The 16,139-nt window shown below is 45.4% G+C and overlaps 1 protein-coding gene across 2 annotated transcripts in view; it reads left to right on the top strand.

Annotated features, from left to right (window-relative positions):
• The window catches only part of ADAMTS17 (ADAM metallopeptidase with thrombospondin type 1 motif 17), a 246,143-nt gene that overhangs the window by 6,102 nt on the left and 223,902 nt on the right, over window positions 1-16,139 (top strand). For both annotated transcript variants that reach the window (XM_083184274.1, XM_083184273.1), the window contains exon 2: window positions 1,640-2,004. In XM_083184274.1, the coding sequence (XP_083040400.1) occupies window positions 1,640-2,004 (365 nt within the window). The remainder of the gene's footprint in view (window positions 1-1,639; window positions 2,005-16,139) is intronic.

Genomic DNA, 16,139 nt, shown 5'->3' with positions numbered 1-16,139 from the left:
ATTGTCGAGCATGAAAAAAGTCCAAAAAATTTAAATAAACCATGAAAAACTCGTCTACCGTTTCCTTCTTTAAAGTTTTGCTTGTGTCAAACCGTCAATGTCCTCCTAGTACATGTCGACCTAGACACTGCCCAGCTATAATCCATATACGAAGTCCTTCTTAGTAGGGGGAATTCAATTGTCTATGGCAGTGGTTCCCAACCTGGAGTACTAGTACCCCTGGGGTACTCTGCATACCAGTTGGGGGGGGATGCAGTTAAGATCCCGGCGGTCGGGATCCCAGCGTTCAGAATCCCGACGCCGAAATCCCGACCGCCGAAATGCCGACACTTTCTCCCTCCTGGGGTGTCCACGACACCCCTGGAGGGAGAATAAATTAGTGTGCCGAGCGTAGCGAGGCACCGGGCCCGCTGCGTGGCGAGCGCAGCGAGCCCGCAAGGGGGGGCGATCCACGTCCCCCCCTTCTCGGCATTTCGGCTGTCGGGATTCTGAACGCCGGGATCCCGACCGCCGGGATTCAATACTGAATCCGTTGGGGGTACTTGAAAATAATATTGGTAATGGCGGAAGATGAAAAAAAGTATTTCGATGGCAGAAGAAGACCCATTGCCATGGAGAAGAACCATGTTTTGTCACTTACGGTTTTGTCTTCAGCGTCATCAGCGTCTCCTGGTGCTTTTGCCTTACCAGCAATCCACGGGGAGCTTCCCATGCTGCCCTCAGCTATCAGCAATCATTTGTCCTGCGCTGACACAGGTGGAGAAAGCAGCAGCATTAATCCTACAGGTGTTAGCGGGAACCCTGGAGACAATACACAGCCAGTGTCCAGACACGGAAGGGCACGATTACTGTCCGATATGCCTTAGTATAAGGACATGCATAAGGATACGCATACCGCTCACTTCCACTCCACTCATAAGTACTGTCTATATTTCAAATTGAGAGGGGGTACTCTTCAATAAAAAGCCTAATCAAGGGGTACGGGAGAGAAAAAAGGTTGGGAACCACTGGTCTATGGGCTCGTCTAAGTAACGAGTCCACAACTGGCTATATTCCATTGTTCTATGGGAGACCATTACTTGTTACACTGCACTGGGATTAGATCCATAAACTGGCTAAACTAGTGCAATCTGGGCTACCGCGACACTGGTGTCCAAAAGCAAAGCAATTGATAAGCTCCCATTGTGCACCCATTAGTTATGGACCCCCAAAACAATTGAATTCCCCCTATTATGTTCTAACAGAATTCAACTCAACCCAGTAAATTTGAGCAGAGAGTAGCAAGTGGCTGTAACCATTTACAACCAATAAAATATTAGCTATTCACTATAGTAAAAGGTACACTATTGCAATCCCATATCTGGTTGCTATGGGTTACATGCAGAAAATGTTTTCTACTTGCACCATTTCAAACATTCCTATGGTATAATTGAGATGATAATGAAGACGCTAGACTATAGTAAATAATAAACTGTATAACATGAAGCACAGTAAATCTAGTTCATACTACTGTATATTCTGTATGCTTTAGAAGTATTGCAATATTGTTAGAATAAGAAGTTGATGTTTTGGCAATGTTATAACTGGCCTAATACTATATGACATCACCAGTATGTCTGACTCACATTTTGTCTTGTAGCTGAATGCACTGACCCAGAAGTCGAAATTGTGGTCCCGCAGTTAATATGGTCCGGGCAGAATCCTTCGCCATTGAGAGGAGATGAGTCAATGTTCGCTAACATCCGAAGGGTTCGTTCCATTCCAAAAGACACAGGGTCCCACCCGGACAATATGTATATCCACCTGCCTGCCTTTGGCAGGAACCTGAATTTGCGTCTGCAGAGAACCCATGACTTTCTGGCTGCAGGCTTCGTGGTGGAAGAAAGAACGGCAGCTGGAGACAATGTCCAAACCCAAATCCCAGTGGATGAGCTATGTTTCTACACTGGAGAAGTTCTTAACCACAGCAAGTCCTTTGCATCGATCAGCACGTGTGCGGGACTGGTGTGTACCTGTTTATTCTTATATGTAAAGTGTCAAAATGATTATGTCTAGATATTGTATCAACTCCTGCATGCACTCTCTCTTGTTCAGGATGAGATCAGGTGCCCAGTCCTAATAGCAGTCACACCACTCCTATTGATGGGACTACAGAGCAGTACACAAAGGTACACTACAGACAGGCCCATTCATAGCAGCATAATTCTAAGCAGAACAGACCTGAATCACTTGGTGCATTTACCGAGGAGAGCCATGTAGCAGAGAAAACGGGAGAAACCCCCGCTCTGGTGAAAAATCTGTTTATGATTAAATAAAACAGCAAGTCCACTTAACTGGTTTCCGTTTAGCTAGCACACTGGTAAGTAAGTCACAGCGGTCACATGCATGTAAGTAGCTGATAGCCATAGCTCCACACAGAGCCGGCATCACTGGATCCGTAGGAACAGGAGTTTGGGGCTGGTGCTGAGTTGAATTAATGTTTGCATTGTGCAGGAAAGCTGTGTGCATTACACTCTCCTACACCTAACACTGTAGAGGGGTTTATAAAGGGTCCCACTCACGTAGGCAATGCTAAATGAAAATAGAGGAATAAGCAACTAAACAAGTAATCCATACTGGTACTTGTGTAGTTTCACGGCACCAGCATGGCGCCGTGCGTCTGAGTCCCCTTCCGGGGCTCGCTTCGCTCGCCCACGTTGCGGGCTTGGTGGCTCGCTACTCTCGCCACGCTATTTAAAATCAACTCCATGCCAACATGGATAGTGGAGGCATGAACTATCCATGTTGGCATGGAGTTAAGTTACTTTATTTGACATATTTAGTGGCGAGCGTACACCCGGAAGTAGCCATGCTGGCGCCGTGAAACTACACAAGTACCGCCATACTTACCTACTTTTGAAAACCAGTTTCAGGGAGATTATAGTTGGTAGTGGAATTTTGCAAAGCGCTCCATTGAGGGGACGTGTCATGCTCCACCCAAAGGGCGTGTCTAGTTCCATATATGGAGAGATTGTGAAAAGAGATTGTGAACGTGGCACCTAGAAGCGTGGCTGTGTACTGCTACATCTGAGAGGGATCTTTTAAAATGACTTATATCCAAATGTAGATGAGCCCCAAAGCAGTTAGTAAGAGCTACTATGCTTGGTAAGTTGCTGGGAAATGGCGCTGATGATTCAATGTAAATGTAACTATCTCATTCCATTTTTTCCCCAAAATGTAACAGTGTAATGTGGGCTAGGTGAAATGTGGGAGATTGATAGACTAATGAGGGAGTAAAGTGGTAGGACTTGGAGAGGCAGGGGCACTAACCTGTTTCTAAGCAAGTATACAGTTCAGTAACACACAAAGGGCCAGATGTACTAAGCTTGAAAAGTGATAAAATGGAGAGTGATAAACAGCCAGCCAATCAGCTCCTCTTTGCCATTTGTTAAACACAGCCTGTGACATGCCAGGTAGGAGCTGATTGGCTGGCTGTTTATCACTCTCCATTGTATCACTTTTCAAGCTTACTACATCTGGCCCAAAAAGAGAGTAGAATCCACAAAATATAGAGAATCCTGATGTGATCAAATTTACTAACAAATAGAAATATAGGATTAAATACTAAAACACATAAACTTTTAAGGTATTATATAATGAAAGTTATGTTTTCTGATTAAGCGTGTCCCAGACAAATAATTTTCTTTTGTTTCTTTTGCTACTTCGCAAAAACACAATACAGCTATACAGTTCAGATAGAAGTATGAGGACAGTAAGTAAGATTGTGTGTAGGTATCATGGATACTGGGACAATGACTCAGACACAAATGCTGCTCTCTTAAGGCCCCCATACATTAGTCCGACTTGTCCTAGGGACAAGTCGGACTTGATTTCCCCGGCAGCTCCCCAGGAGGGGAACACACGATTAGGCACTTGATGTGCCAAGTTATGCATATGATAAATCGCATGCCATTTATCATATGCAACGACCGGGGAGCTGCAGGGGGAGAGCCGGGTGGGGGACGCTGGGGAGCTGCAGGGACGTTCCGGGCAGGGTGAGCTGACAAATAGTCAGCAGGCGGGGGACGCCAGTGAGCCGGGCATGGGGAGAGGCTGGGAGTGGACACATAGTCAGGGGAACAGGTCACGTCCGTGCTGGGCAGGAGGACCAGGCAGGCAGCCGCAGCTTCATGGAAGAAAGCCCCAATACAAACGAATGGGCAGCCAGTGATTGGCTGAGAGCTCTCTCAGCCAATTGCTGATTGGCTGCAATCACTGGCTGCCCATTCGTTTTTACTGGGGGTTTTCTTCCATGAAGCTGCGGCTGCCTGCCTTGACCTCCTGCCCAGCACGTGAGCTTTTCCCCTCGCCGGTTCACCGGCGTCCCCCCGCCCGCTGACTATGTGTCCACTCCCAGCCTCTCCCCATGCCCGGCTCACTGGCGTCCCCGCCTGCTGACTATTTGTCAGCTCACCCTGCAGTTCCCCGGCGTCCCCCGCCCACTGACCCTGCCCGGACCGGACTGCACATAAGATTTAGGAAATCTTATGTGCAGCCGGTGCGACTGCCCGACTCCGATCCGATGCGCATGGGACCGCGAATCGGGTCGGACAGGGTGCCAAAACATGCGATTTGGGACGATTTCACTGCCCGATTCATCCAAATCGGGCCCAAATCGCATAATGTATGGGGGCCATTAAGAGGAGAGTTTACCCTGTTTTCTAAGCGATCTAACTAGATCCCTTAGAAATTAAAATCAAATCGCTCCGTGTTTATGCCCTGAGCACCCGCGCATCACCATCACCTGACTAGATCTGGACTATATGTAGTCAAGATCTAGTCAAATCGCTGGCCTGTGCTAACCGCTAACCAGACCACTGGTTTGCACAGATCACCCATACACACATTGGGGCAGATGTATTGAGCCTTAACAAGAGATAAATGCAAGGGTGATAAGGAGAGATAAACGTTCAGCCAATCAGCTCCTTACTGACTTTTTTCAAACACAGCCTGTAACATGGCAGTTAGCAGGTGATTGGCTGGACGTTTATCTCTCCTTATCACCCTTGGATTTATCTCTTGTTAAGGCTTAATACATCTGCCCCATTGTTACATGAGTATGGGTGATCTAGCCTCTGGGACATTGAAGGGAAGTCTTCCTCTATACCATCTCCCACCCCTGAGGGTATTCTCATTGTGCCCTGCTGGTGGAGGGAATAATACAGAGCCCAGGCCTGTAATACCCACAGCAAAATCTGGTAACACTAGCAGAGACTAGGGCCAAGCTATCGGCAGCTGCAGTCTTGCAGGCTAGAGCACTCTGGGTGACGGCTATGTCAGCTACCCCTTGATTCAGTCCTGTAAACACAGAAATGTCAGTGATCTCTACTGTAAAAGCATTTACCATGCTTGTGCAGACCAGGTTGCACCTGAACTGTTTTTCAGCTTCATCCTGCCCAGGCTCCAGCAGCTCAGCCTCAGGTTCTCCCTCTAACTAGCGCTGGTGGGGGGACCATGAAATGTCGCGTGCGGTGCTGGAGGGAGGAGTGCGGGACTGAGGTGACGCCACTGGAGTACAACGGGACCGCGGCTCACTGGCTCTGGTAGCTCCCTCTCACCAGCGCTGGCGGGGGGAGCATGGAACGGTGGCGGCGGGAGCGTGACTGCAGCAGAGGGGGAGCATGGGACTGAGGAGGCAATGGCACTGCAGCGGGGTGAGCGTGGGACTGCGCCAGTGCTGGAGGGGTGGGAGGGAGCGCTGCAGGGGATTGCCAGCTGCCCCCCATAATAGGTGCCGCCCCTGGACCCGTGCCTCACAGGCCTGTCGACAAATCCGGCCTTGACTAGAAGTTAGATGTATGAAGCAGTGATAAGGGAGGAAAAGTGAGCCAGATGAAAAGTGGCCCATGGCAACCAATCAGCTGCTCTGTATAAATTTATATTATGCAAATTATAGATGCTACTTCAGTGCTAATTGGTTGCTATGAGCAGGGCCGGTGCAAGGCACCCCAGGCGAGGGGGGGTGGGGCGCCCCGGTGCCTACGGAGGGGGGGGTACCTGCGGCGCTGTGTGATCTGGCGGCGGAGTTCCCTGCAGTGATGCGTGTTATCCGGCAGCCAGGCGGTGCGGGAAGCGCTGATGGGTTTGAAAACTCGCCGCACGCTGATTGGCTGAATCTCAGCCAATCAGCATGCGGAATGTTTTCAAACCCAGCAGCGCTTCCCGCACCGCCGCCTGGCTGCCGGATAGCGCGCATCACTGCAGGGACCCTGCCGCCAGATCACACAGTGCCGCAGGTACCCGGCACGGACAACCCTGCAGCCTCCATGCGAGAGGCGAGGGGCAAAGTGCCGCCCTCCAGTGGCTGGCGCCCTAGGCAAATGCCTAGATTTGCATAGTGGTGGCGCCGGCCCTGGCTATGAGCCACTTCTCCTCTGGCTCACTTCTCCTCCCTTATCACTGCTTCATACATCTACCTGCAAATGTAGTTAGTAGTACCTACAGACTGGGTTGTACTTAACGTGTAAAAAGAAAGATATATGTTATCTTAAAATCAATATTCATAGTGTATCATTTGTATTATTGGGTATTACCTAGATTCATTATTGAATCCAGTTGGCTCCTACAATTGTGTTATGCAGTGTACACACAGTTCGGTTTTGACTAACTTTCTATTCAATTTTGCAATGGAAGGTGGAGAATTCCTTTAATATTTTGTAATTGCCCTTCTTTCTCGTCGTTGTCTTATCTGTCATTAAAGGTGCCCATACACATTACAATTATTGTATCCAATATTGGATACAATATCGCATCTCGGTTTTGCGATGAGACGAGATCTAGTACAAAAAGTATCTGCTGCACATCATCTCATCTTATCGCAAAACCGAGATGCGATATTGTATCCAATATTGGATACAATAATTGTAACGTGTATGGCCACCTTTTGTCTACACAATGCTGTCATTAGTAATTGCATTTCTGTCTAATCTTAAGCAATTAGCATGGCACTGACATTTTTCAGTGGGAGTCTTGACCCAGTGGCCATACTGTATTTACTCATACACCTAATACTGGAAGTTTAGCAGTTCAGGAGTGCAAGGTGGGAGAATAATTATGTTAGTGCAGGGATGGAGCTGTCTATCTCTTATCTTATGTTGTGCTTTGAAGTCTATCTAGGAGTTATGACAAATTGCAGATTCTGTCTTTTAATTAAGAAAAATTCCCCTCTTAAGAGCTTTTGCACATTACCCCTACATGTGGGAGTGGTAGGATAGTGCAGTATGGTATAGTGGGAGTGCGATGTAATGGAAACTAAACATTCTTTACATGGCAGCTATTGAGTTTTTTTGCAGTACATTAATGAAACATAACAATTTGTCACTGGCCAGAGACTGACAAGAGTAATATGTTGGAAGCCTCTATCCATAGTAGGATTATGCCGGAAAGTGCAGTCTGAGCTCTCTTACAAAACACATTTAGTTGTGATTGCTCACCCAATTTGAACTGCATGTTGCTTATTGACCAATGGGAAGTTATTTTATCCATGCATGTTTGGGTTGAGTAGTTTCCATGTCTATCTGACTATTAGCATAGGGCCATTAAATAACTGAGAGTGCTGACGTTTTTGGCATATAACAACAGCTACAGGCTGAGTAAGGCACAGCAGATGGCCCTGTTTCCTAAACTCTTACTGTGTATATTCTAGTTGACTATACTATACTAATTTCAGTCGAGTGTGCGAGGGGGGGGGCTGTCCGGCACTGCAGGTGGCGGGCGGAGTCTGTTGGAATTGCAAGTCAATCAGAATAAGGTCCATAGTTTCAAGCTGTGACAACACAGGCCGGACCTAGGTTATTGCCAGTGTTTAGAGATGACATCATTTTCAAACGCCGGTGATCCGGCTCTCTTTATACTTTTAGCGTGACCAGGGTCAGATGACATAGCTAACACTGTGCACACTGAGCATGTGAAATCTACAAAGTGTATGAGTACCTGAACTTGTTCGAAGTGGAATAAAGAAGTTTAAACCACCAGTTTCTAAACTGAATAATGACTATTATCACTTTTATACTGAGATACTGTCATCAAAAGAAGCCTTATGATAGATTATTACTACAAACAGAAAAGGGGTGAGAGCATAAGAATGTTGACGCCGGCCTCCGCATGCATACCAGCATTTAGTAACGCCGTATGCATAAAGACTTTGCAAAGGACGGATCTTGCAGTCAGAGCCGTCTTTTGTGATGACAGGACTTCCGGGTTCTGGACCTGGAGTGCTGTCTGCGCATGCGTCAAGTGATGCTCGCACCGCCTGGGATGCTGGGATGTGCAACGCTGATTTTAAAAATGCGTTGCCCACCGCATCCAAGCCCCGGAATGCATTGCATTCAGAGCTTGGTGCATATGGGGGATGCAGACAAACTTCAGTAAACCGCATTTTTGGAGGTTTGCCCGTTGCATCTCACCCATAATGTTACTAATAAAGGCTGTGATAAGAAAGAGGACAGGCAGAGTCTGATCATCAGATGAACCTACAGTCATAGGGTGTGTGGATTTTGGATGCACTTGACAAGGGACCCAGGGGAACTAGAGACACAGGAGAGGACTGCCGTATGGCTGGGAGACACAGCTCTATTTGCTAATCCCTCTTTTCCTGGGGTGGATGCTCTTGCTGCAACTGCCCTAAAAAAAAAACCCTTAGCTCCTCAGCTGAGGCAGAAAAGAGAAGGATGTCAGAGCAAGCAATCAACTGGGATCAGTGCCACCACTGTCTGGCCAGTCACAGCCTGCCAAGCGTAGCAGATGCAGTGAAGTGTAAGAGCCAAACCACTTGATGCTACTTCTGGAAGAAGCACAGTCACTGCTGGCTTTCCAATGCTATCAGAAGGGGGGCAGGGGGATAAACAGGTGGGCATCACTGGCGGAGCAAAATAAAGGAGGAGACTGGAGTCCAGCAAGTAGGAACAGAGGGATTGGAGTGGACTTGAGAATCTACCTGATATCTGCTGCCCCAGACATGACCTCTTTGACCTGTGTGGTAGAACACAGTTAGATGTGAGTTTATGAATAATTAGCTACTGTATGTAAATATATTGTGCTGCAAGTAAATTTACAATGGTACTTGTTTCCTAGGACGGCGCCCGCGATTGTGATTGTATCGATCGCGGCCGCAAAAATCGCAATCGACCCGGTTTTTACATTGGAATCAATGTAAATTGGTTCCTGAGACCCAATTTTACATTGATTTTTATGTAAAAAGCCCCAAAACCCAAATTTTTAATTGAAAACCCCCCCTCATGGTTGAAATGCCCCCCATTGTTAACGCCACCCCACTATTGACGCCAACCCGAAGCGAGCCCGCGAGGGGCGGCAGTACATGTCCTCCGACCTTTTCATACCCCCACTATCCACGTCGGCGTGGAGTTGATTTTATAAAGTGTGGCTATTCATGGAATCCCGTCACTGGGACTCCTCTCACCCAATCAGTGCTGACCTCCAGGGTAGGTCCCCACCTGATTGAATATAGCCGTCTCCATGGAGATGGCTACATTCACTCAGGGCTGACAGGTCACTGGGATTCCCTATCAGTAGCAGGGGAGAGCCATCTGTGAGTATACACACAGGCGGCTTCTCCAGTTCAGGTGTTGGTGTAGCATTTTTTTTAACCCTACTGGAGAAGAGGACAGACCTGTTGGGGAAGCGTGGCAAGGTGGCATGAGCAGAGAGTTTCGGGGGAAGGATCCGTCCAGTTCCGGAATGAATCCCATACGTTACAATGGCTAACTCATCTGTAGATGGTGTTAGGTGGGTTTTGGTATAGCAGATCAACGCTGTGTAGATTGACCATGTTATGGTTGATCACCCTTATTTGGACCCATCTAGATGCCTAAAGACAGTCAACCGTGTCTAGATCAACAGTAGCATGGTCGACATGAGTTTTTCAAATTTTTTGGTGGCTATGTTGACATAGGCCGACATGGACAGTGTATAAGTGCACAGTGTCCCCTCACATGGCTCACTATGGTCATCTAACTCTATGTCTACTTGGATAGTATGAACCAAGTCGACCTGCACCAAAAAAAAACATGAAAACCTCATGTCGACCATCGAACATGCTCCCGCCAATCTAACGCTTGTGTCTTACTATCGTTACTATCAATCTAGACACGACTGACTACTGTATCTTTAGGCATCTAAATAGATGGGTTTGACTAAGCGTGGGTGACTATGACATGGTCGATATAGACATCGTAGATCCGGATACGGTTAGGTGTCGGGGCCAAGCTCCAGAATGTTGAGTTTACGGAGCTGGATAAATTTGGCTATTAAGCATTTGTGATTGAAATTTTGGAACCTCAGGAAATCTCTCCAGCATCTGCTGCAGTGCCATATACCTACATTCACAGGGTACTCCATATACAGTATGTAGACATATGATAAATATATAACAACTAGTAGGCCCGCTCAGAGCAAATGCTTAGAAAGCTAGTATGCTACCTTGTGATTGCCTCTGTGTTTGTGCATGTGTGTGTGAGAGAGAGAGAGATATGTCGTTTCACTCACTGACAACCGATGGCAAAGTTTCGGGGACACACAAATGGACACTACATAGTGGCAGTCAAACAGCAGTCATGTCACGGACATTTTCAATGCATGTCTGTCAGGCATCTCGCAGCAATGTCACAGTCCAATGACAAGTAATACATTTTGCAAAATGCACTCACATTTAAAAATGACAGTGGAGGTGAATTTAGAGGACATCACATATAGACAACTTCTTAAAACAAATGGCACAAGTGTCAAAAGATTGTCCCATATATACCAGAGGAAAAAGGGGAATACTCTTATCATTTAGTGTGTAGGATCCTGCATATTAGCTCAGCTGAGGACAGGATGAAGTCAGGCATTCAATGTGGGAAAACAAGCACAGACCACCTGTGCACCTCTCATACAAAGCAAGTGCCAATATTATGCATGAAGCCATATCCTGGGAAAACATCTCTATCCTTTCCGAAAGGGAATCCAACAGATGGACAAAAACAACTGAAGCGGAAATTAAGACCTTGCACAGCAACCAAACCTGTATACTCACTGAAGGGAAAAAATACATAAGTGTACAAATGGACGTTTAATGACAAGTGTAACACAGACATCAAGTGTAACAAGAAAAGATGGTAAGGTTGATTGGTACAAAGCTGTGGACAAAAACATCACAAGCTATAGGAGTATAGAAAGAGATGTATGAAGCAGTGAAAGGAGTGGAGAAGTTGCCCATGGCAACCAGTCAGCTGTTGCTTATACTTTTATAGAATACACTTAATATATGTTACTTCAATGCTGATTGGTTGCCATGGGCAACTTATTCACTGGTTCACTTTTTGATTCTTTACACTGTTGGGAAAGATAATTGGAGAATGGCAACAGCTTCAGGCTGAGGATTGGATGCATCATTGTTATAGATGTGGCTAACCTCAGAAAATGCACCAAGCCAAGAATGCAATAGAGTCCAATGCTTGGATGTGGTGGGCAACGCATACCCTCCAACATGACCCATTCCATTAGGTACAAAATGCTCTGTTCCTGGACTTCTCTGCCAGTGGCAGTTACAGAGGTTGGGCTCCAGCACAGTCCAATATTCAAAGAGGGGGGTCACATCAACTGTCAGTGAGTCCAGGACAGCGATGATTGGGGTGGCTGTAGGTGTGGCTCCCCTTTTTGAATATTGGACTGACCTGCAGGCTCACATATGTAACTGCCACTGGCAGTGAATTCCAGGAACAGAGCATTTTGTAACTAATGGAATGGGTCATGTTGGAGGCTATGGCAACGCCATCTTTAGTTGGTGTTGCCCAATAGAAGCCTATAGGCTTGTGTCGCATTTCTCCAGAGAGGAATTTAATTGGATCCCTCCCAGCATCCCCTGAGCAGATAGGACCCCGGGTCATAATGCAGAAGTCTTATCATCTTAAAGAAAAGCTCTTACCACTAGAGCTGTCCTTGTGATTTCCATCAAGCATATGGTGTTAGTGGATGCCGATATGCATTAAAATAGTGTAATGTAGTGAAGTAATGTCCGTCTGTCTCATAAAGAAGCCACTGTTAATTCAGGGCATATACTGGTACCAGAAAGAGGGCTCTAATGCGTTTCTCCTCCTTTCTCTGTTGGCGGCTTCCTCAGAGAGCCAAAATCTTACCACTGGAGTTGTCCTTGTGATTTCCATCAAGCATATGGTGTTAGTGGATGCTGATATGCATGCAGAGAGTGGCCGGATTCATGCAATGCTTGATGCATAACGCTTTGAGTATTGCCTGGGAAGCTCTACTGGAGGATCAGTTGCTGTTTCCAAACCTATCCCTGAGTAGCCCCTCGGTTATGATAGTGTTATGATAGGGTACTCTTTTGTAGACTGCATGTTTGAAATCCTTGATGCCATGCCATGTTATAAATTTATACCTGCTGTGGTCACAGTGTGTGTTGGTGCTTGAATTGAGATGCATATGGTACAAAGAAGAATAAAAAGAAGTACTGGGCAACATTTATTTCATATACGTGTTTTCAGTAGATTGTATACTTTATGTGTATATAGACCCCATGGTGGAACGAGTCTTCCAACCAGTGGGACAATTGAAAACAGACCATAGATAGAGCGGGCTTAATAGTATATAAATATATACATACAGGATACCACCGCACTCGCCATTCCACTCAACGCTCACCACAATAAACTAACTCACCTTAATATCCAAATAATCAAATAAATAATGGGGTCTTAGTTCATGAATTGATCAATACATTTAAGCTTGCAGCCCATCGCCAAGAGACCCCATTTCACTGCAAGTACTACACTAGCAATTAGTCTCTTAAGAACCTGTCAACTGCTGACACATTATAGCTAATAGTGTTCCCTCTAAGCTTAGTTTGCAGGATACTGCACCCTGTCCGTTTGTAAAACCTCAAAATGCACCCTGACCTTTTTGTGTGTGGCACTGTGTGCCCTTATGCCCCACCCAACCGCGCTGACATACCACTGAGAAATTTCGGTGTGTGCCATTATGTGTAATGGGTATTATGGTGTGTGGTATAATGTGTAAGAGGCATTACAGTGTGTGCCATAATGTGTAATTGTCATTACTACAGAATATGTAATGGGCATAGCAGAGAAGGATAATGTTTAATGGGTGTAATCCTAGTGCAGTGTGCAATTTATTTATTTTTTTGTTTCTAATATAAAATGTTCGCTCCCGATTAAAAAAAAAGTGCCCTGCCCGATGTTCAGCACCCTGCCCTAAAAAAATCAGAGTGAACACTAGCTAAATTAACATGTACTTGTTCTCTGGTATATATATGATGGTGAGTGCCGATGCTCCCAATGCTGAAAAGCAGATGGGTGACAGGCCGGTAATGTAATATTACGTTAAGTGCTTTGGAGTGTGCCCTGACTGTGAAATCTGTGGCAAAACCCATGCGATGGTATAACCTCGTTTGCCGAGCTCCTAACCTGGTACGCTGTTTACCTGGTACAAAATAAAGACCAAGACTTCATCTATATCCAGTGTATGTAATTCCTTGTCACATTATATACATATACAGTGTATATAAACATTGTTCCACTGCATATGGGCTACCTCTCACCCGCCTCGCACCTCTCCAAACCATTCTTAACGCTGCTGCTAGGCTCATCTTCCTCTCCTGCCGCTCTACCTCCGCCTCCCCCCTCTGTCTATCTCTTCACTGGCTCCCCATTCCTTTCCGAGTTCTCTTTAAACTCCTCACCACCACCTACAAGGCTCTCTCCTCCTCCACCGCTCCTTACCTCTCTTCACTGATCTCTATCCACACTCCCTCCCGTCCTCTTCGCTCCATCGCTGACCGCCGACTGACCTCTCACCTAATCACCTCCTCCCACTCCCGTGTCCAAGACTTCTCTCGCGCTGCCCCCCTGCACTGGAACAACCTCCCGCCACCCATCAGGCTTTCTGATTCCCTTACCTCCTTCAAGCGCTCCCTCAAAACCCACTTTTTTCGACTAGCCTATCCCTCCTCCTAACCTCTTTTGATCCTCCTATCCTGCCTCCGTTCCCCTCCATTCCTACTTATCCTATTGCATTTCGTACGTCCACCCACCTATTTTAGTATGTTAACTCTTATGAGTAGGGTCCTCCTTCCTCACGTACTCACCCTACCTCATTACCTCACCTGTGCTCCTGTCCTGTTCTTCCCTTCCTCTACTTCATCTTCAGTCTCCTCGACAATTTTGACACCTACTTCAAAACTGATGCTGATTTTAGTTCTACCAGCTATACCCCTATTTATACAGTATTTTTCAACACACCCTGTACGTTACCTTGTCATTTGTTTTTTTGTTTGCTATGTACGGCGCTGCGGACACTTTGCGGCGCCTTATAAATAAACGTACTACTACTACTACTACAACATTCGCCATCAGATTGTGTAACTAAAAATCAAAGAACTCAGCACTCACCATAAGAAACCTATTCAGCATAATACACCGTGGGGTTTTAGTTCATCAATTGATTAATGCATTTAAGCTTGCATCCCAAAGTCAAGGGACCCCATTTCACTGCAAGTCCTATTCTAATCACTTAGAATTCTAAACTTGGCAACTGCTATCACATCATAATAAAACTTATGGTAACAGTATGCTAAGTGGTTTAAAACTCACATACCTGCCAGTGCCAACTGACATAGTTTTTAAAGGTGAGAATTGTATTTAATTGTTTCTAACGACAGGCATTCTAATGGTGAGAAGCTTTTTGAGAATTCTAATGGTGTGTACACATGGTCGACATGCGATTGGATCATATTGGGATCGAATCGCATGGCAAGACTTGAGATATGCATGCAATTTTGTCTATATAGTACAGATCTGTCAATGCAGTCCTGTCTATCTGGCTTTGATTTGTGCTGTGCGGGATCGGGCATCTGGATCGCAAGGTTAAAAAACCTGTGCGATCCTAATGCGATTTTGACTATATAGTCAAAATCTCATGCCAAATCTCACAGTGTGTACACACCATAACTTTTGGGTGCACAAACCAGGATATTAGACAGGTTTAGCTCTGTAAAATTGGGGCAAGTAATATATTCCTGCCCGTCAGCAGAAGTAATTGAATATTTCCAAGTGTTACTCATTACTTACCGCTGCCCAGAAAAAAACTGTGATTCTCCCCCATAGTGTCCAAATGGTTTACATTTAGTATTAATTACAGCTTTAAACATCCACTCAGTTTAATGAACTATGTTGTTGGGAGCTAATAAGCCAGCAATTTTTTTAAACTAGATTTTAGAGCTGTAACAACATACTGCAGACTGTTGAACTACAAGCACCAGTATGCACACCCAGTGCCTGCTGGGACATATAGCTCCATAATAGAAAAAAAGAAAAATGTGAATAAAGTTTGATTGTTTCCAAACTCTTGTTCACTTTAATATATAAAAACAAAAAACAGTTTTTGTTCTTCATCAGAACATAACGGGGAATTTTCGGTCTTTGTGATGCCTGTGTCCTTAGTTGACCAGTACTACCCTGATCTGTTAGCCAATAACATGCACCCAGTGTGGGAAACTATTTGTGATTGGCTGGGCAGCTGATATTGTTTGTGGTCACTCCTAGTCATAGTCATTCAGCATGGATGTTTTTTTTTCCATTGAATTACAAAGACGAGAGGATTTCACAATAGATTACATAGACAAAAGAATTTAACAAGCCTCCATGGAGAACTAGATTTTATTTCTTAATACGTTTTGAAAAAGGGTTTGGGGAGGTTCTTATTTAAATTACTTTTTTTTTAATGTGTGTTTTATAATTTTTTTTTCTTTTCTATGAAAGGGGAAGTATTTCTCTTATAGTATGGGTTTGGTTTCCATTTTAGCCAGGTTGCCTGATGCTTGTTGTGTCCCATTCTAGGTGGTCTAACACTGTTGCTGATTTTATTTTTGGGGATCAGGTGTCTCTTTAAAAAAAAAAAATAAGCAAAGATTCTCCCATTCATTTAGTTAGCCCATTCAGTTCAATGCAGTTTCTAGACACAGGAAATTCCACTGAAATGAGTGGGCTATTGAATGGGAAAAGTTTCATGCCATTTGCATCTTTTTGCATTAAGAAATTCAATGGGAATGCGTGTAGCACATATTAACC

This window comes from Crinia signifera, chromosome 4 (assembly GCF_055691185.1).
Source record: "Crinia signifera chromosome 4, ASM5569118v1, whole genome shotgun sequence".
NCBI classification, from domain to species: domain Eukaryota; kingdom Metazoa; phylum Chordata; class Amphibia; order Anura; family Myobatrachidae; genus Crinia; species Crinia signifera.
Note: the sequence above shows the minus strand (reverse complement) of the source record. Positions and strands in the feature narration are given on the sequence as shown.